Here is a 21027-nt window from a genome sequence, read left to right on the forward strand (position 1 = left end):
AATCAATTCAATGAAATCCTCAGCCTTGTTACAGTCTTTGTACTTTTGTTTTTTTAATGGAGTCATACTTAATAAACATTAAGGGAGATAATACCAACAAAGTCCAGTTGAAAACATGTTGCCATAGTAATCTCATCTGTCCCGTGTCCCACTAGGCTGGTCCCAGATCTGTTTGTGCCGTCTTGCCAACTCCTATGGTCATGCCAATGACCATAGGAGTAGGCCATAGAGTACTGGCCATAGGAGGCCATGCCAATGACAATAGGAGTAGGCCATGCCAATGACCATAGGAGTAGGCCATAGAGTACTGGCCATAGGAGGCCATGGCAAGACAGCACCAACAGATCTGGGACCAAGGTCATATTCACTACAAACCAAAAAGAAAAAAAATAGACTAAAACGGCAATTCAAATTTTCATTGCAAAACCCTTAACGATATGCTACAATATGCTGCTGCAAAACAACGTGCATCTTCTGGTCATCATGGCACTACCCACTGTTCCTCTGTGGTTGTGGTTCATCCTCAGTCTGTCAGTCAGTCCAGATCCAGCTCTATGTCCAGCCCAGGTAGAGCTGTCTGGAGTCTCTCCACGGTCTTCTCCTTCTCTACCACTCCTGGCAGATCGCTGAGGTACAGATGTTCTAGACTCCTGGGAGATAGTCAAACTAAATAGTCAAACTAAATATAAACACTAATATAGTCAAGTCATCATGGAGACCGGTCATGAGAAAAGCCTTGTGCCGGAACGTCAACATGAAAACAGCCTCCACTTCAGGGGATCAATATCCACAGATTTTATATTATTTTACTGGTTGGCCTCTAGTACAGCCACACTTCCATAATGATGTTCCCAGGCACAGTAGCAGACCCACCTGAGTTTATGCAGGGCGATGAGACCCTTGTCAGTCACATTCCCACAGGAGACCACCTCCATCTTGTACAGGCTGGCCTGTAGGTTCTCTATGGTGCTTATTCTCTCTAAGCAGGCATCCTCTATGTACATACTCTTGTTTAGTTTGAGCTCTTCGACATGCTGTAGTCCATCTAGAGGGGGGAAACATTGAATTCAACATACTTCAGCAGCTCGGTCCCATAGCTGATTGCGTTATATTGCCAACTCTTATGGTCATTTTGGGGAGGCAGGGTAGCCTAGTGGTTAGCGTGTCGGGCCAGTAACCGAAAGGTTGCTAGATCGAATCCCCGAGCTGAAATCTGTTGGTTGCCCCTGAACAAGGCAGTTAACCCACTGTTCCTAGGCCGTCATGGTAAATAAGAATTTGTTCTTAACAGACTTGCCCAGTTAAATAAAGGTTAAATCGTTTAAAAAAAAATGTTTGTCATGACAACAAGTCACAGGATGTTGCAATACAACAAATAGATTTGCAACCAGGCTATTGAGGGCTCTGTAGCGGTTTCTCTGAGCCCAGTGCTAAGCATGCCAGACCAGGCCAGGCAGGGTGACAGACAGTGTTCTCAGTCTCTCTTTCTGGTGTAAAACATCCTGTTCTCCTGCGTCACTCCCCAGGTAAACAGTCTGGAAGACACCAACTTTCACCCTCACCTCTCACTTTCTCCTAACACGCCCAGGTGTCGGATTATATAGGATTAGCTGAACATTAAAGCCAACCATACGGAACTGAAATCTTTTTCTGGTTAAAAATACACAATGACAGCATTCTATTCCCCCCCCCGAGGGCATGCAATGCTTAAATTAAGTGAATAATTGATAATAGAAGACTGTCTTTTAATAAATTGATTTGTATTTAGTCAAAGTCACTAGAACAGACACTAGTGTCTTGTGTCAGACTAAACAAATTGAGTAGATGCCCAGCGTAGTCACGATATCTGGTTCTGAGAATAGTGAGACCTCTGCCACAGGGTTTCACCTCACCGTCGAGGCTAGTGAGACACCGAAAAGGTTTTGGAGATTGGAAGGCTGCATTGGAAAACGTACCCAGGTGATCGAAGCCTTTGTACATGATGCAAGAGTCTGTGGCGTCGATGCCCTGGATCTTGTATTGTCCCAGAGGGCCGGTGGGCAGGCCGTTGTAGTCGTGTTGCCAGCGGTCGAACCCCTGGAACCTCACCTTGGCACCGCACCTTGTCAGCCACTCTGCAGCAGCACGGTCTGGACCCACCGCCTTGATACGCTCATAGTCTACTCTGGTGACAAGAATAGAATTACTACTAATACATTATTACAAATACATAAAGAATATAGTAATTACTACCTCAGCTGTATTGTGGTCCACAGAGTATACTATTTAGTACATTACTAATCTATCACTCTGGATAAGGAGAGTGTCTGATAAAATGTAATGTATTCTGTTTAGCTAAAGTCTAATATTAGATACTGATGATTGTATCACTCACTTGTTGAAGACAGCATTGAGCCATCCCCAGAACGGTCTGCTGCCCTCAAGTGACAAAGTTTTCTTCGAGGAGAGAACGGTCTGTAGTGCCTTGGACAGTAGCCTCATATCTTCAGGTCTGAAAGACATTATATGATATTATATTACTGCGACAGCAGCCTCGTATCTTCAGGTCTGAAAGACATTACATTATATTACTGCGACAGCAGCCTCATATCTTCAGGTCTGAAAGACATTACATTATATTACTGCGACAGCAGCCTCATATCTTCAGGTCTGAAAGACATTACATGATATTATATTACTGCGACAGCAGCCTCGTATCTTCAGGTCTGAAAGACATTACATCGTATTATATTACTGCGACAGCAGCCTCGTATCTTCAGGTCTGAAAGACATTACATTATATTACTGCGACAGCAGCCTCATATCTTCAGGTCTGAAAGACATTACATTATATTACTGCGACAGCAGCCTCATATCTTCAGGTCTGAAAGACATTACATGATATTATATTACTGCGACAGCAGCGTCATACCGTGTCTTTCTGACCTGAAGATATGTTGAGGGATGTCCTCTAATGTAAGACTGATGGGATTTTTAAAATTCGTGTAAAAAAAATGTTACCATCGACATACTAATTTAGATGTCTAATCTCTGAATAACGTTGCTTTTGATCCAGACAGACGGAGCTAAATTAAATCCTAGATAAACTGTTTGTTAGGAGACATTACCTAATAGCTGCAGACAGTTACCAATAAACGTAGACAACGCAGCACCACACAAGACACAAACAAATAAGAAAACTTGCTTTTAAAACACTAAAAGTCCTAAGCAATCAAGACGTGTGAGATTTAATTTGTCGACGTATTTGTTAAAACCAGCTGATAATTGACTTACCTTGCGTTCACCTGTCTGTTAGTTTACTGTTTTCACGTTGCCAACATGTTTCCGGCCGTCTGAACTTTAACCCTTTACGTACGACAGACGCGCCTTGCCATTGGCTCCTCCAACTGGGTGAAGGGTCAAAGGGGCAGAGCTCCGTGTCAGCGAGGAGTTTGATTATGACTGTCTCGTAGCGAGAGAAACCTTGTGGACTACTGCTGTTTAATAAAAACACATTCACACAATATGTGTGCACGGCCATTGATGTTACTGTCAAAGCTGGTATAGGTTACTATTCAATCTCTGTCGAGATGATACGGACACTAAGCAGCGCGTCGTTTGCTGCTTTATTTGCAACCGTGGCAAAGTCCACGATATGCAGAACAGCTAGAATACACAGGTGAGTGGGGTGTGACGGGTGAGTGTGTGTGCAGAGGTAGAAAAGTACCAAATTGTCTAGTCTAGGCAGCTGCTAGTGGGCTTTATGGATCTCCAGTAACGAGACTATGGTCTGGGCTTGATGTGCACAGCCGGTATGTTCGCCGGCGACAGGTTCTATATTTAAGATGAATTAAAGAGTGACTGCCTTTAAAAAAATCCCTTTCAAAACGGCATCGATATGAGTCGGAAACATTTACATTTTAGTCATTTAGCAGACGCTCTTATCCAGAGCGACTTACAGTAATGAATGCATGCATTTTTTTTAATTTTTTTTTTCGTACTGGTCCCCCGTGAGAATCGAACCCACAACCCTGGCGTTGCAAACACCATGCTCTACCAACTGAGCCACACGGGAAACAGTTATTCGGTTGTCAAAGTGTAAATGGGACAACTTTGGTCATAAAGTCAGTCTCGTCTAAAACGGAGTTTGGAATTATCCGTGATTTGCCCACTAACATGGGGTGAACAGCTGCAGTGATTGGTCTCTGTACAATAGAGTCCCACAGTGATGGTGCAGCTGTAGAACCTTTTGAGGATCTGAGGACCAATGCTAAATCTTTTCAGTTTCCTGAGGGGGAATAGGCTTTGTTGTGCCCTCTTCACGACTGTTTTGGTGTGTTTGGACAATGATAGTTTATTGTTGATGTGTACACCGAGGAACTTTACTAACAACATGCCACTGACTGAGTAAAGCCTGAGTGTCTATGTATGCGGATGACTCAACACTATACACGTCAGCGACTGAAATGACTGAAACACTCAACAGTTGCAGTCAGTTTCAGAGTGGGTGGCAAGGAATAAGTTAGCCCTAAATATTTCTACAACTAAAAGCATTGTATTTGGAAAAAAACACTCACGAAATCCTAAACCTCAACTAAATCTTGTAATAAATAATGACGAAATTGGGCAAATTGAGATGATTAAACTGCTTGCAGTAACCCTGGATTGTAAACTGTCATGGTCAAAACATATTGATACAACAGTAGCTAAGATGGGGAGAAGTCTGTCCATAATAAAGCTCTGCTCTGCCTTCTTAACAACACTATCAACAAGGCAGGTCCTACAGGCCCTAGTTTCTACCTTCTTAACAACACTATCAACAAGGCAGGTCCTACAGGCCCTAGTTTCTACCTTCTCAACAACACTATCAACAAGGCAGGTCCTACAGGCCCTAGTTTCTACCTTCTTAACAACACTATCAACAAGGCAGGTCCTACAGGCCCTAGTTTCTACCTTCTTAACAACACTATCAACAAGGCAGGTCCTACAGGCCCTAGTTTCTACCTTCTTAACAACACTATCAACAAGGCAGGTCCTACAGGCCCAAGTTTCTACCTTCTTAACAACACTATCAACAAGGCAGGTCCTACAGGCCCTAGTTTCTACCTTCTTAACAACACTATCAACAAGGCAGGTCCTACAGGCCCTAGTTTCTACCTTCTTAACAACACTATCAACAAGGCAGGTCCTACAGGCCCTAGTTTCTACCTTCTTAACAACACTATCAACAAGGCAGGTCCTACAGGCCCTAGTTTCTACCTTCTTAACAACACTATCAACAAGGCAGGTCCTACAGGCCCAAGTTTCTACCTTCTTAACAACACTATCAACAAGGCAGGTCCTACAGGCCCTAGTTTCTACCTTCTTAACAACACTATCAACAAGGCAGGTCCTACAGGCCCTAGTTTCTACCTTCTTAACAACACTATCAACAAGGCAGGTCCCACAGGCCCTAGTTTTGTGGCACCTGGACTACTGTTCAGTCGTGTGGTCAGGTGCCACAAAAAAAGGACTTAAGAAAATTGCAATTGTCTCAGAACAGGGCAGCACGGCTGGCTCAGAACAGGGCAGCACGGCTGGCTCAGAACAGGGCAGCACGGCTGGCTCAGAACAGGGCAGCACGGCTGGCTCAGAACAGGGCAGCACGGCTGGCTCAGAACAGGGCAGCACGGCTGGCTCAGAACAGGGCAGCACGGCTGGCTCAGAACAGGGCAGCACGGCTGGCTCTTGGATGGACACAGAGAGCTAATATTAATAATATGCATGTCAGTCTCTCCTGGCTGAAAGTGGAGGAGAGATTGACTTCATCACTACTTTTATTTATGAGAGGTTGAATGCACCGAGCTGTCTGTCTAAACTACTGGCACACAGCTCAGACACCCATCCATACCCCACAAGACATGCCACCAGAGGTCTCTTCACAGTCCCCAAGTCCAGAACAGACTATGGGAGGCGCACAGTACTACATAGAGCCATGACTACATGGAACTCTATTCCACATCAGGTAACTGATGCCAGCAGTAAAATTAGATTTAAAAAAAAAGATTAAAAAACACCTGGAACAGAGGGGACTGTGAAGCAACACAAACACATGCATACACACGATAACATATGCACTATATACACACACACACACACACACACACACACACACATGGATTTAGTATTGTAGATCTGTGGTGGAGTAGGGGTCTGCGGGCACACAGTGTGTTGTGAATAGGGTTGCAAAGGGCCAGAATATTTCCGTGGGAAGTTAAGCCCTGGAATTTGGGCAATTTTGCTTAAATTCATCAAAAAAGTTAGCTTATAACAGTGAACCTTTTTGTGGCATACACATAAGGCAATTCTAGGTCTTGTGGCATATTTTGGTTAAACTATCCTCAATTCAATGGAATTGCAACCCTCTGCAGGCACAGTGCATTCTTCCATCACATGTACAGCTGATTCTCAAGATCTTGCACGCTAATGATATGCTATTGAGCCCACACTACTATACTGTCAGACAAGGACTACATGCTTTCTGGTAAGTTTTGATTACAATACTGGGTGGGGTGAATATATTTTATGGCATAAATTATTTTTTGTTAACTTGTAAATAGTAGCCTATAGTAGCCAGCAAAGTGTGTTTAAATCTAACTTGTTAACAATTTCTGCTAGTTAGTGTTTGCTTCCATGTGGGTTTTATCTTGCTTGAGCCTGCTAACTGAGGAGTGTTAATTCACCTGTTTCCATACATGTTTCATTTTAAAACATTTATCTTACAAAGGAGTTGTTTAATCTAACTGCTTAACTATTTATCTGTACATGGAATTGTATTTGTTGTTTTTGTTTACTCATTTCTTTCCCTAATCTTTACAGGAAAATGCCACGGGCGCCATCTGATGTGTGGAGACATTCCACTGCAGCTAATGTAGAAGGAAAAGCTGTGTACATTTGCAAATACTTTGTCAAATCATATGTGAAGAATGCAACAAAGATGCAGAATCATCTGGCCAAGTGCATAAAGTTCCCTCGGCGCTCACAATAGCAGCAATTTACCTCACCAAGCAAAGTGAGACGAATAAGAGCACCACATTGAAGCTGCCCAGCAACACCCGTTGGGGTCGCGTTGTCATCATGTTTGACAGTCTCCTGGAGGGGAAGGAGTCTCTCCAAGAAATGGCCATATCCCAGTCTGCCGATATGGACAGCCCAATCAAGAGGATCCTCCTGGATGATGTATTTTGGGAGAGAGTGGTAAGCAGCCTGAAACTCCTGAAACCTGTAGCAGTAGCCATTGCACGGATTGAGGGAGACAATGCCATCCTGTCTGATGTTCAGACTGCTTGCAGATGTAAGAGAAGAAATCCATACTGCCCTGCCCACTTCACTGTTGCTCCAAGCAGAGGAAACAGCAGTTCTGAAATGCATCAAAAAGCGTGAAGACTTCTGCCTGAAGCCCATACACGCTGCAGCGTACATGTTGGACCCCAAGTATGCTGGCAAGAGCATCCTGTCTGGTACAGAGATCAACAAGGCCTATGGTGTCATCACTACCGTGTCTCGCTACCTTGACCTGGATGAGGGCAAGGTTCTTGGCAGTCTGGCGAAGTACACTTCCAAGCAAGGGCTTAGGGATGGAGAAGCAATATGGCAGTCATGCCAACATATCTCATCAGCCACCTGGTGGAAGGGACTTTGTGGATCTGAGGCTCTTTCCTCTGTTGCCTCCATCATCCTCCAAATCCCACCAACATCAGCCACCTCAGAGCGCAACTGGTCCTTGTTTGGGAACACACACACCAAAGCACGCAACAGGCTGACCAATACAAGGTTTGAAAAATTGGTGGCCAACCGGGGCAAATTTTAGGCTTTTTGAGCCTGACAACAAGCCATCCTCAACAAGGTTGGAAAGTGACAGTGAAGATGATGTTCAAGAGGTGGACATTGAGGAGGTCCAGGGAGAAGACATGTAAGCCTGAGAGGAAGACAACCAAAGCTTTAGTTTGTACACTATGATTTTACAGATGTATGTTGAAAATGTTTTTGGGGAGATGCGATGGATCATTGGGGATCATTCAATATTCCCCTTTCTTTTGTTGTTCAGTGAAATCATCCCATGTGAAGAGTCAACTCATTTAATTAAAGTTTAATTCGTAACTAAATTATTTCTATTGGAAGGATTTAATCATTTGCAATTATGTCTACTTATAAGGTAAAAGGTTTCTGTTTCTGTCTCCATATGATATGGTAAATATATCCGATGCATAATAAATACAAACTTAACTCTCAACCTGTTCCACTGCAGCCCCGTCGATGAGAAAGGGGGCGTGCTCAGTCCTCCATTTCCTGTAGTCCACAATCATCTCCTTTGTCTTGATCACGTTGAGGGAGAGGTTGTTGTCCTGGCACCACATGGCCAGGTCTCTGACCTCCTCCCTATAGGCTGTCTCACTGTTGTCGGTGATCAGGCCTACCACTGTTGTGTCATTGGCAAACTCAATGATGGTGTTGGAGTCGTGCCTGGCCATGCAGTCATGAGTGAACAGGGAGTACAGGAGGGGACATAGCACGCACCCCTGAGGGGCACCCGTGTTGAGGATCAGCGTGGCGGATGTGTTGTTGCCTACCCTTACCACCTGGGTCCGGTCAGTCAGGAAGTCCAGGATCCAGTTGCAGAGGGAAGTGTTTAGTCCCAGGGTCCTTAGCTTAGTGGTGAGCTTTGAGGGCATTATGGTGTCGTATGCTGAGCTGTAGTCAATAAATGGCATTCTCACATAGGTGTTCCTTTTGTCCAGGTGGGAAAGGGCAGTGTGGAGTGCGATAGAGATTGCATCATCTGTGGATCTGTTGGGGTGGTATGCAAATTGGAGTGGGTCTAGGGTTTCTGGGATAATGGTGTTGTGAGCCATGACCAGCCTTTCAAAGCATTTCATGGCTACAGATGTGAGTGCCACAAGGCGGTAGTCATTTAGGCAGGTTACCTTAGTCCTTGTGCCCAAGAACACTATGGTGGTCTGCTTGAAGCATGTTGGTATTACAGACTCAATCAGGAACATGTTGAAAATGTCATTGAAGACACTTGCCAGTTGGTCAGCGCATGCTCGGAGTACACGTCCTGGTAATCCGTCTGGCCCTGCGGCTTGTGAATGTTGACCTGTTTAACTTGTTAGGGATAGGGGGCAGTATTTACACGGCCGGATAAAAAACGTACCCGATTTAATCTGGTTACTACTCCTGCCCAGTAACTAGAATATGCATATAATTATTGGCTTTGGATAGAAAACACCCTAAAGTTTCTAAAACTGTTTGAATGGTGTCTGTGAGTATAACAGAACTCATATGGCAGGCTAAAACCTGAGAAGATTCCTTACAGGAAGTGGCCTGTCTGACCATTTCTTGCCCTCCTTGATCATCTCTAACAAAACAGGGGATCTCTAACAAAACAGGGGATCTCTGGCATGACGTGACACTTCCTACGGCTCCCATAGGCTCTCAGAACCCGGGAAAAAGCTGAATGACGTAATTCCAGGCCCAGGCTGAAACACACTAGCGCGTTTGGCAAGTGCTCTATCAGAGGGCCATCAGACTGAGGCTCGTGCATGAGGGGATCCCATGCTTTTACTTTCACTCTCTTTGTATTAAAAAACGATTTCCTGGTCGGAATATTATCGTTTTTTTACGAGAAAAATGGCATAAAAATTTATTTTAAACAGCGGTTGACATGCTTCGAAGTACGGTAATGTAATATTTAGAATTTTTTTTGTCACGAAATGCGTCGTGCTCGCCACCCTTATTTACCCTTTCGGATAGTGTCTTGAACGCACGAACAAAACGCCGCTATTTGGATATAACAATGGATTATTTGGGACCAAACCAACATTTATTATTGAAGTAGAAGTCCTGGGAGTGCATTCTGACGAAGAACAGCAAAGGTAATACAATTTTTCTTATAGTAAATCTGACTTTGGTGAGTGCTACACTTGCTGGGTGTCTAAATAGCTAGCCCTGTGATGCCGGGCTATCTATCTAGAATATTGCAAAATATGCTTTCACCAAAAAGCTATTTTAAAATCGGACATATCGAGTGCATAGAGGAGTTCTGTATATATAATTCTTAAAATAATTGTTATGCTTTTTGTGAACGTTTATCGTGAGTAATTTAGTAAATTCACCTGAAGTGTTCGGTGGGAATGCTAGTCACATGCTAGTCACCTGCTAATGTAAAAAAGCTGGTTTTTGATATAAATATGAACTTGATTGAACAGACATGCATGTATTGTATAACATAATGTACTAAGATTGTCATCTGATGAAGATCATCAAAGGTTAGTGCTGCATTTAGCTGTGGTTTGGGTTTATGTGACATTATATGCTAGCTTGAAAAATGGGTGTCTGATTATTTATGGCTGGGTACTCTGCTGACATAATCTAATGTTTTGCTTTCGTTGTAAAGCCTTTTTGAAATCGGACAGTGTGGTTAGATTAACGAGAGTCTTGTCTTTAAAATTGTGTAAAATAGTCATATGTTTGAGAAATTGAAGTAATAGCATTTCTAAGGTATTTGAATAACGCGCCACGGGATTCAACTGGCCCAGAGAGGTTAAAGGTCTTACTCACATCAGCTGCGGAGAGTGTGATCACAGTCGTCCGGAACAGCTGATGCTGTCATGCATGTTTCAGTGTTACTTGCCTCGAAGCGCACATAGAAGTAGTTTAGCTCGTCTGGTAGGCTCGTGTCACTGGGCAGTTCGCGGATGTGCTTCCCTCTGTACTCTGTAATAGTTTGCAAGCCCTGCCACATACGACGAGTGTCGGTGCCAGTGTAGTACGATTCAATCTTAGTCCTGTATTGACGCTTAGCCTGTTTGATGGTTTGTCGGAGTGCATAGCGGGATTTCTTATAAGCTTCCAGGTTAGAGTCCTGCTCCTTGAAAGCGGCAGCTCTACCCTTTAACTCAGTGCGGATGTTGCCTGTAATCCATGGCTTCTGGTTGGAGTATGTACGTACAGTCACTAGGGACGACGTCATCGATGCACTTATTGATGAAGCCAGTGACTGATGTGGTGTACTCCTCAATGCCATCGGAGGAATCCCGGAACATATTCCAGGCTGTGCTAGCAAAACAGTCCTGTAGTTCAGCATCTGCTTCATCTGACCACTTTTTTATAGACAGTCTCTGGTGTTTCCTGCTTTAATTTTGGCTTGTAAGCAGCAATCAGGAGGATAGAATTATGGTCAGATTTGCCAAATGGAGGGCGAGGGAGAGCTTTGTACGCATCTGTGTGTGGAGTAAAGGTGGTTGAGTTTTTTTTTTTTTCTTTTTTTTTCCGTCTGGTTGCACATTTTAACATGCTGGTAGAATTTAGGTAAAATGGATTTAAGTTTCCCTGCATTAAAGTCCCCGGCCACTAGGAGCGCTGCGTTTGGATGAGCATTTTCTGATTTGCTTATGGCCGTATACAGCTCATTGAGTGCGGTCTTAGTGCCAGCATCGGTTTGTGGTGGTAAATAGACAGCTACGAAGAATATAGATAAACTCTCTTGGTAAATAGTGTGGTCTACAGCTTATCATGAGATACTCTACCTCAGGTGAGAAAAACTGACACTTCCTTAAACTTTGTGCACCAGCTGTTGTTTACAAATATACATAGACCCCCACCCCTTATCTTACCAGAGGCTGCTGTTCTATCCTGCCGAAAAAGCGTAAAACCTGCCAGCTGTATGTTATTCATGTCGTCGTTCAGCCAGGACTCGGTGAAACGTAAGAGTTTTTAATGTCCCGTTGGTAGGATATATGTGCTCATAATTTGTGTATTTTATTATCCAATGATTGCATATTGGCTAATAGTACTGATGGTAGAGGCAGATTACCCACTCGCCATCGGATCCTTACAAGGCACCCAGACCTACGTCCCAGATATCGGTCTCTTTATCCTACGAGTAACGGGGATGAGGGCCTTGTTGGGTGTCTGGAGTAAATCCTTTGTGTCCGACTCGTTAAAAGAAAAAATCTTCTTCCAGTACGGATAATCGCTGTCCTGATATCTAGAAGCTCTTTTGGGTCATAAGAGACGGTGGTAGAAACGTAATGTACAAAATAAGTTACAAATAACGCAAAAAAAACGCACACTAGCACAATTGGTTAGGGGACTGTGAAATGAGAGTATGCAAATATGTCAAGGCAATGGGTGGCTACTTTGAAGAATCTCAAATATAAAATATATTTTTGATTTAACACTTTTCTTTGGTTCCTACATGATTCCATATGTGTTATTTCATAGTTTTGATGTCGTCACTATTATTCTACAATGTAGAAAATAGTAAAAATAAAGAAAAACCCTTGAATGAGTAGGTGTGTCCAAACTTTTGACTGGTACAGAACAGGTTATTCAAACTGCTCGTGGGCGTCTGCATAGCCAGGCGCTAAAATAGAACTTCGCTTCTCCCATCTCCTCATTGGTTTTTAGGCGCATAGACCCACGTGGGTGATTGAACGATGAACTGAGGTCCACACTCCAGTCCAGTTGGTGGTGGTAATGCACCTTAAAGTTGGTTGCCAACCACCATATAAAGTCCAAAGAAGAAGACTGAAGGAGGAGAGATGACTAGAAACTAACTCAGTTTACCCTTTTTCTTAATTGTCAGAGTAGAGGACCTTGTGCATTTCAGGTCAAATAAAAACCCAATATTTAGATCCCAGGATACATTAGCTAGAAATGTGGGAGAAGGAAAAACGTGCTGAAGGAAGGAAAGACATAGATACATTAACTAGGAGAAAATCTCCTTTTCTCCTAAAGATAACAAGGTTAAGTAAAGATAACAAGGACGTTGGGGATCATGTAAGGGCCAGGCGGCCTAATTACAGAGCCATGACAAAGTACAGTTAGGTAAATGAAATTATGTTAAACATACACTGCCTAGGGTACATCTGGAAAAGTACATGAAATGAGGTAACTGATTAAGTACATATGAACCTGGTGAACTCAGAAAGAAACACACGTGAAAGGAAGATGGGACAGGCAACCGAGAGCATGCATGTGATGCATGCATTAATTTTATGTTCACGTGAGGAAGGTTTGGCCACCATTATGTTAGAAATAAGAGCAGATATGGGCGTTATCCTCAGATGTGGGCGTTATCCATAGGATTGAAAGATAATGGTGGCAGAAAGGAAAAAGGGTTTTTCTTCATTTACATAAAGGATGGACCTATGTATTGTATGTGGATAAAAAGCAGAGCTGGGGCTGGGGAAAGGCAGTTGCTCCGCGGACCAGCTCGGCTTTGTTACTTTGTATTAAAGTCTATATTGAATTTACAAGTTCTTGTAAAGAGTGTTACTTTTAAGACCATTTTCCACGACATACTTTGGCGAGCTTGCCAGGAGACGCCAGGGACCTCAGACAACGGCGTTTTTGGTTGGTGACGGTTTTTCTGGAGCAGTCTCGCAAACGGGTGGCCGCCCAACTATAATAAGGTAAGCTTGTTCTTACAGTAGTTGAAATGTTTGTGTAGATTGCTTCAGAGACTCAGTCTCAACGAAGGAAACGCCACGTAGGTCTCTCTTCTAAAAGAACTCCTGAAAAATTCTGCAACATTGAAAGAACTTTTGAATTCAATAGAACTGCATGCATGCATGAATGGGGAATTGTTAAATGTGATATGTGTACATTTTGTTGGGATTACATGCGCAGTGGATAGTGGACCGGCTTGTGGGGGTGTCTAGCGGGGAGGGTTTGCGCCTGCGCTGATTGGACCATTCTAACGGGCCCACATGTGTGGTTTTGCTGGGAGGGCTTGTCCCGTCTGATTCTGCTTGGCCGAGTTCGACTGTTTCAGGACCTGTTTTGGGATGTGCGTTAACACAGCCCAATCAACCTGATCAGGCGGTTCGTGCTGGGTGTGTGATTCGGGTTGGTCCTTTCTCGAGACCATAGGATCTGGGAACCTTGTGTGGCCCAAGAGGTGTGTGCGTTTGCTCTCTTTCGGCTGGACTGCCTGACCTGGCGTGGGGCTGCTGTTGCTGTGTGCGTGTGGTCAAAACAAATAGATAAGTAGATAGAAATCCTGCATAATCGCGCCTAGGAGAAAATTAGAGGGCTTGATTAGGTAGGCTGTTCACGATATCGCTCGCGGAACGAGGATCTGTATGCAGTGAACAGATAGGGCACGGGAGAGATTCGATCGAGATAAACGAATGATAACCGTGGGGAAATTAGCCAAAGGGGCTACATAGATAGAAATCCTACACAATCGCGCCTAGGAGAAAATAGAGGGCTTGATTGGGTGGGCTGCTCACGATATCGCTCGAGGAACGAGGATCTGTATGCAGTGAGCAGGAAGGGCACGGGAGAGATCCGGTCTAGGTAGACGTACGGAAACCGTGAAAAAGTTAGTCCTACAGATAATAACGCTCCGCCTTGCTAACGGCGCCGGAAGATCTGTGGGGTCCACCGCGTAGCTGCTCTGAGGAACGGAGGACAGTACGGGGGGGAACAAACAGTGTGAAGGGAAACTGACTCGATTAAGCAGAAATTCCGACATACTACAAAAATCCTAAGAATACAAAGTTATCCTGTGTTGAGGAAGTGTATCAGGAATAGACTGAGGTATATAGGTTGCTTTAGGTAAAGCAGGGTGTGAATGAACGAATGTGAATAAAGATTGTATGAATGCGAATAAAAAAGTGTTTGAATGAGTTAAGGTTTCTCTAGGTTAAGGAAGAATATCAGAACAAGCCAGAAGCAGAGAGCAAGGAGGAGAAATAACGGGTGTGTGTGCGCTATTTTGGGACAGGGGAGGAACTGTGAAACTCCGCTGTGTAGCCGCTCGATATAAATAGGGAGAGTAGGGTTAAAACTCTCCTGGGGAAAAGGGAGTAAAACCAATAGATAACAGATAAGGAGAGCCATAGGTAAAGATAAAACATCGATATAATACAGTATATTAAATTTATAGAACTAGGAAAGAAAGGACACAATAAAAAGACAGTAAACACATACACATAGCACACACGGTGCGCAGGGAGGAAAGGAAACACACACAAATAAAGACATAAACTAAAACGGGAAGTAAAAAGTAAAGACAGGTCAAGCCAGAATTAAATAAGATAGCACACGGAACCGCAATAAATGTTTGGCACTCACAAGACGGATAACGCAGCACAGTGTAAACACAAGTAAAAATAAAGCACTTTAGAATTGCTGGGTCCCTAGGAGGTCGCAGCCTAGGAAGGGAGAATTAGTATATGATAACAAAGAGAAACAGAGAGAGGACTAGGACAGACCGAATAAGACAGGAACAGAATAATAAGAAGTCATCGGAAAATAGTAAAGCACATAGAATAAGATAAAAGAGGATAGATATTATAAAGGATAGAATTGGAAGAAAGTTAAATACAGGAAATTAAAACTAAAAGCAAAGATGCCCATCAAAATGAAGGGGACACCGGTAGAGATCTTGGGGGCCAGGCACCCTTTGAGTAAAAATGAAATAAAAGAAACATCTGAGAAATGGGAAAAGCGTACTAGAAAATATAAAACCAAATGGCCTGCAGAGGGGACATTGGATGTCTCTGTGTGTGAGGAAATGGAGACCTTAATAAAAAACTACAAACCAAATGACAATAAGCAGAAAAGAAAGAACAAACGAGAAAGAGAGAATGAAATATTGAAAATGTTTAAAGAAGAAGGAATGGGTCTGTTACATAGCATGAGAACGGCAAGAGAAATGCTGAAGAAAGATCACAAGAAAAATGAGGAAAAGGGTGTGTGGGAGAATAAGCCATCACCTTACTCCCATGGGCAGTATCCCATGGTAACCGGACAGATGGAAATAAGAGGTAGGGTAGAAGTGACAGAGGAGGAGGAGGAAGAGACCTGCACACCTAGAGCAGTGGGCGCACTCCCTCACCCAGCAGGGAAAGGTCCAACAAAAACAAAGAGACACACAAAAAGCGAAGAAGAAGGTTTCAATTGCTATGGGGGTTTGATAAAAACCCTGAAAGCAATGGAAACAGAAATGGGAAAAAAGGAAACATCGAAACAACACACAACAGAAGGAAGAAAAGAAAAAGACAAGAGAGAAGAGAAGTCACAGAAACACCCAAAAACTCCTGAAGGATCCGATGGAAGCAGCAATTGTGGGGAAGAATCTGAGGATGAGGGAAAAAGTAATAGATTTGATATAGATCTATTAGAAAGGAAGAACCGCCTATTAACACAAAAAATACAAGAAGAATATGAGCGAGCAAAGGAAGAATATGCAAGGGAGCAAGAAAGGCAAGATGAGGCAACAGCTCGCAACCTACAGGAAAGCCTGAGACGAGACTCCACTGAAACAGATCACATGGTGCTCAGAGACAGGACAAAGATAAAAGCAAAAAGCTATAGTCTAGATCCATATAACCAATGCCCAGTCCTGATAAAAGGAAATCAGGGGCACTACATACCATGGGCTACGCAGGACCTGGAAGGTTTGGTCGCCCGGCTGCCGGACATCCATGAGGGGGCTGGGAAGTGGATCAGAACCTTTGAAGAATTTACAATGGGGAAATTACTGGCGGTGGGCGACATAAGGGCATTACTGGCAAGGGTAACAAGCGTGCAGAGAATGGGAGAAATCCTGCAGGAGGGAGGAATCAACGGCACAGGGTGGGAGGTGTCAAGTGATGGACTGATGTTTGACAGGTACAGGCCTGCCATCTGGAGGGCCCTAAGGGCAGCATACCCAACAAAAGTGGACCCTAAGGCATTGAGGGGAGAGGCCATTGGAGCTACAGAAAGCCCAGCTGCGTACCTACATGAACGACTGAAAAAATGGAGAATGGAAACAGAACAGGATCCGGAGGAAAATGAATTGATGACAACGATGTTCCGGAACTCAGTGGTGGAAGCCATGCCCCAGCCAGTAAGGAACAGGCTGGAGGATGTGGTGGGACTTACCTCCAAACCATACAAAGAATTCTGTGACTATGTGGTTCACGCTGTGGAGAAACATAGAAGGGAGGAACAGAAACAAGCTGAGCAAGGGAAAGACATCCAGAGAAGACTGGCCCAGTTGCAGCTGGAAGAATTGACCAAAGGAAAGAAAAAGATCCAGGCCTCAGTAACCACTTCTGTGCCCGAGATAGGAACAATGGCTGCTGTTTCCCCAGGAGGGCCGCAACAGTTGGCCCCTGACCGGACCCAAGTGCTCGTCCCACTGCCAGTAGCAAATGTGTACACACAGCCCCCAATTTGGACTAGGGAGCACACTGGTGGGAACAGACAACAAAGGAATGCACAGGGGGATCAGAAGAGAGGAATCAGGACCCCGCGGGGGCCGCCTGGTGTATGTTGGGGTTGCTACCAACACGGACACACCAGACGTGAATGCCCCGTAAACCCCTGGCAGGATCGCACTGGGGATAATACGCACAATAGGCGTACACCAGCGAACAACAGCTCCGGTGGCTGGCAGCCACCTGCTGGGGGAAACCAGAATCCCTGGGGCCCTACTGGCGGATGGCGGGGTGACCGAAACCCACCTCCAGGCCCTGTGAACCCATGGTCAGGACCCAATCAGACTTACTAGGGATGCCCAGAGAATCCTAAAGGGGAGGGTCAGCTTACAATTTTAACCACAGGAGCTGACCAAGAGCCTATGCTGCAGGTTCAAATAGAGAATAGAGACGTACCCATGTTAATAGATACTGGAGCCACTTACACATGTGTAAGTCCAAATTATGCCTCTCATCTCCCCATGTCTGGTAAATATGCCAAAACAATGGGATTCTCGGGAAAAGCGCAGCTAAATCCAATGACCGCTCCAGTTCGTCTTACTGCCAACGGTAAATCAGCAACAATCCCAATACTGGTATCAGATCAAACACCGGTTAATCTGTTAGGAAGAGATGCCCTATGCCAAATGGGTGTACAAATTAAGTGCTCCCCCGACGGGGTGATAATAGAAAAAATAGGACTACAATTATCAGTGGTAAACACAGAGGCCACAGCCAACGTATATTGGTTAGGAGGAATTGAAACAGATGTGGATAGGACAGTAAGAAGATGGGGTAAATTTATTCAGGCCCAGATACCCGGAGCAGTTAGAGCAGGGTCTGAATATCACTGCACAATGCAATTTGACCCTCATCAGGATCCATTGCTAGAACGACTCTGGGTCTTGGGGGCACATGGCAGGAAAGCACCAATTATGTCCCAATGTATAATCATTGGAAAACAGGGAGCAGCAATGGACGTGATGGACGGAGATGATTCTGAGTTTGTGCTGAAATGGTTCAATGTCTCGGACTCTATCCCTCACATCACATTGCTGGTGAATCAAGGTTTCACATCAAAGGAGATGGGACCCATGATGAGGGAAGCTAAGAAGACAGAGTGGGATAAAACGGATAATCCATTAATTTTCCACTCCAAAAATAAAGAATTCATCAAGATAGTAACCACTACAATAATGATTGGCGATCCTAGGGAGATAGAGGTCCGTGCAGACCAACTAGTAATGTTAGGTGAAGGGATAGGGCTAATTTGCGAGCTTAGAGAAGAAATGGAGAAAATCATACCACCAGAAGTATGGTCACAACATGATACCGACGTAGGGCTTGTCAAATCAGCAAGCCCGATCAACATAAAAGTCAAACCAGACGCCAAACCCCCTTGGAAAGCCCAGTATCCTATGAAGCCCGAAGCTGAGGAGGGAATAAGATCAACAATTGAGGGACTAATCAGGGCAGGAGTATTAATTGAGATGCCAAGCGTCTGTAATACCCCTTTGCTACCTGTACTTAAAGCCGATGGTAAAAAATGGAGACTGGTACACGACTTAAGGGCTATTAATGACATAGCACAAGATTGTCCAGCAGAAGTTCCCAACCCTCACACGCTGTTGACTAATGTTCCCCCAGATGCCAAATACTTCACCGTGATTGACCTGTGTGGAGCATTTTTTAGTGTCCCCCTGGCGGAGGAATGCAGGCACTTGTTTGCATTTCGGTATAGGGGTAAGACCCTGTCTTACTCACGCCTCCCCCAGGGATTTAGGCACAGCCCGCATTTATTCAATCAGATATTGAGAGCAGATTTAGAAGAATTAATGCTTGACGGAACTTTGATCCAATATGTAGATGACCTGTTAATCTGCGCCTCTACAATAGAACAGTGCCACTCTGACTCTCTAAAAGTCCTGCAGAGGTTAGCGGATGGAGGACACAAGGTCTCTAAAGCAAAATTACAGTACTGTCAACCCCAGGTTGAGTACTTAGGTAGAACAATAGCCCATGGAACCAAAGCAATAGCTACAGGACAGTTAGAGGGAATTAGCAAAGCACCGTTGCCCCGAACGGTAGCTCAAATGATGACCTTCTTAGGAATGACAGGATTTAGTTCTGATTGGATAGAGGAGTATGTAGTCAAAACAGCTCCTCTGAGAGAAATAATGAAGGAAGCAGGACAGCTTAATCTAAGAGCGCCTCTGGAGTGGAACGCCGATGCTATCATTGCGTTCGAAACACTTAAAAAGGAAATGCAAACAGCACCAGCTCTAGCAGCTCCCGACTACACTAAACCATTTTTATTGTACGTAGCAAATAGGTGTGACAACTATGCGGCCGCTATTCTTATGCAGGAAACATGTAGCGGTAGAAAGAAACAGCCTATTGCCTACTACAGTTCTAAGTTAGATCCAGTAGCCCAAGGCTACCCACCCTGCTATCAGGGATTAGCAGCCTTACATTATGCATATGATAAGGCCTCGACTATCACCATGGGATATCCGGTGATTATCAGTACCCATCATAAAATAGTGGAGCTGATAGAACAGGGAAGATTTGTGTTAACTAACGCTAGAACTTTGGACTATATGACGTTACTCACATACCCGGACGTATCCATAAAAAGATGCAACACTGTCAATCCAGCTGACAGAATTCCATTTGACTTTGAAGGACAAGCACACGACTGTGTGGCTGAAGCCTTAACATTTACCAAACTGCGCCCCGATTTGGAGTCCATTCCCTTAATGGACCGTGAGGGACATAACCTGGAGAACTACTTTGTAGATGGTTCTTGTTATAAGGACTACACCGGTAATCATGCGGGGTTTGCAGTAGTTAAGGAACAAGGTAGAACCTTTACCGAGGTAATATTAGAATATTGCCCTCAACCATGTTCGGCTCAGTTGGCTGAACTGCAAGCATTAACGGCTGCTTGTGTACTAGGAAAGGGAAAGACAGTTAACATCTACACCGATTCGGCTTATGCACATGGGGTGTGTCACCTGTTTGGTGCAGTATGGAAACAGAGAGGGTTTAAAAAGAGTGATGGAACTCCTATACAACACCATGCACAAATCATCAAGCTAATGACAGCTTTAATGTATCCTAGAAGACTGGCCATAATCAAATGTCAAGCACACAAAAAAGGTAATGATTTGTTATCAGGGGTAATAATGCAGCTGATGAGGCTGCTAAGAAAGCTTCTAGATGTACTGTCCCTATTCTCACGGCACCGTTGCTAGATGTAATTGGTATTGCGCCGCTCACGACTCCCGATGAGTTGATTCAAATTCAGGCTCGTGCTACAATTACCGAAAAAAATACCTGGGTACAGAGGGGAGCCTCTGTTGATAGACATGGGGTATGGAGAACACATGATGGAGCCATACTTGCCACAACCACATTATTGGGTTTGCTTATTAATGATGCACATGATCTAGATCATTGTGCAAGGGGGGAGGTGGTAAGACAAATCAAAAAACAAGGTTTTTGGTCTCCGTATCTACAGGCAACAGTAGATTACGTCTTGTCAAAATGTGAAATATGTGCGAAAAACAACATACGTAAAGGTATAACCACGCCCATAGGTCACATACCAGTCCCAGAAGGACCATTTCGACACATTGTGATGGACTATGTAGACATGATAAAACCTGCTTATGGTAAAAGGTACATGTTAGTCATCATAGACAGGTTTAGCAGATGGATAGAAGCAATACCGTCGGCTGATCAAGGAGCAAACACAGTGATAAAATTCTTATCAAAAGAAGTAATACCCAGGTTTGGTATTCCA

General features: G+C 44.2%; 2 protein-coding genes across 3 annotated transcripts in view; one reads left to right on the forward strand and one right to left on the reverse strand.

Annotated features, from left to right (window-relative positions):
- Nucleotides 1–25: 25 nt before the first annotated feature.
- Nucleotides 26–3378, reverse strand: dmac2l (distal membrane arm assembly component 2 like). 2 transcript variants are annotated; one of them, XM_029730919.1, is made up of 5 exons: nt 3274–3378; nt 2375–2491; nt 1956–2159; nt 874–1045; nt 26–650 (listed from the first exon to the last, which is right to left on the reverse strand). In XM_029730919.1, exons 2-5 carry the CDS (start codon nt 2388–2390, stop codon nt 536–538), a joined length of 507 nt encoding a protein of 168 aa, XP_029586779.1. In that variant the 5' UTR covers nt 2391–2491; nt 3274–3378; the 3' UTR covers nt 26–535. The 2 variants fall into 2 exon arrangements, with proteins under 2 accessions (XP_029586779.1, XP_029586778.1); XM_029730918.1 differs by having other exon boundaries at nt 1956–2164; nt 3274–3376.
- Nucleotides 3379–3415: 37 nt separating this feature from the next.
- Nucleotides 3416–21027, forward strand: part of l2hgdh (L-2-hydroxyglutarate dehydrogenase) — a 39907-nt gene continuing 22295 nt past the window's right edge. The window contains exon 1 of the mRNA XM_029730917.1: nt 3416–3658. Within this exon, the coding sequence (XP_029586777.1) occupies nt 3570–3658 (89 nt within the window). The 5' untranslated portion in view covers nt 3416–3569. The remainder of the gene's footprint in view (nt 3659–21027) is intronic.

The sequence above is a fragment of the Salmo trutta genome, chromosome 33, assembly GCF_901001165.1.
Source record: "Salmo trutta chromosome 33, fSalTru1.1, whole genome shotgun sequence".
In the NCBI taxonomy this organism is placed as follows: Eukaryota; Metazoa; Chordata; class Actinopteri; order Salmoniformes; family Salmonidae; genus Salmo; species Salmo trutta.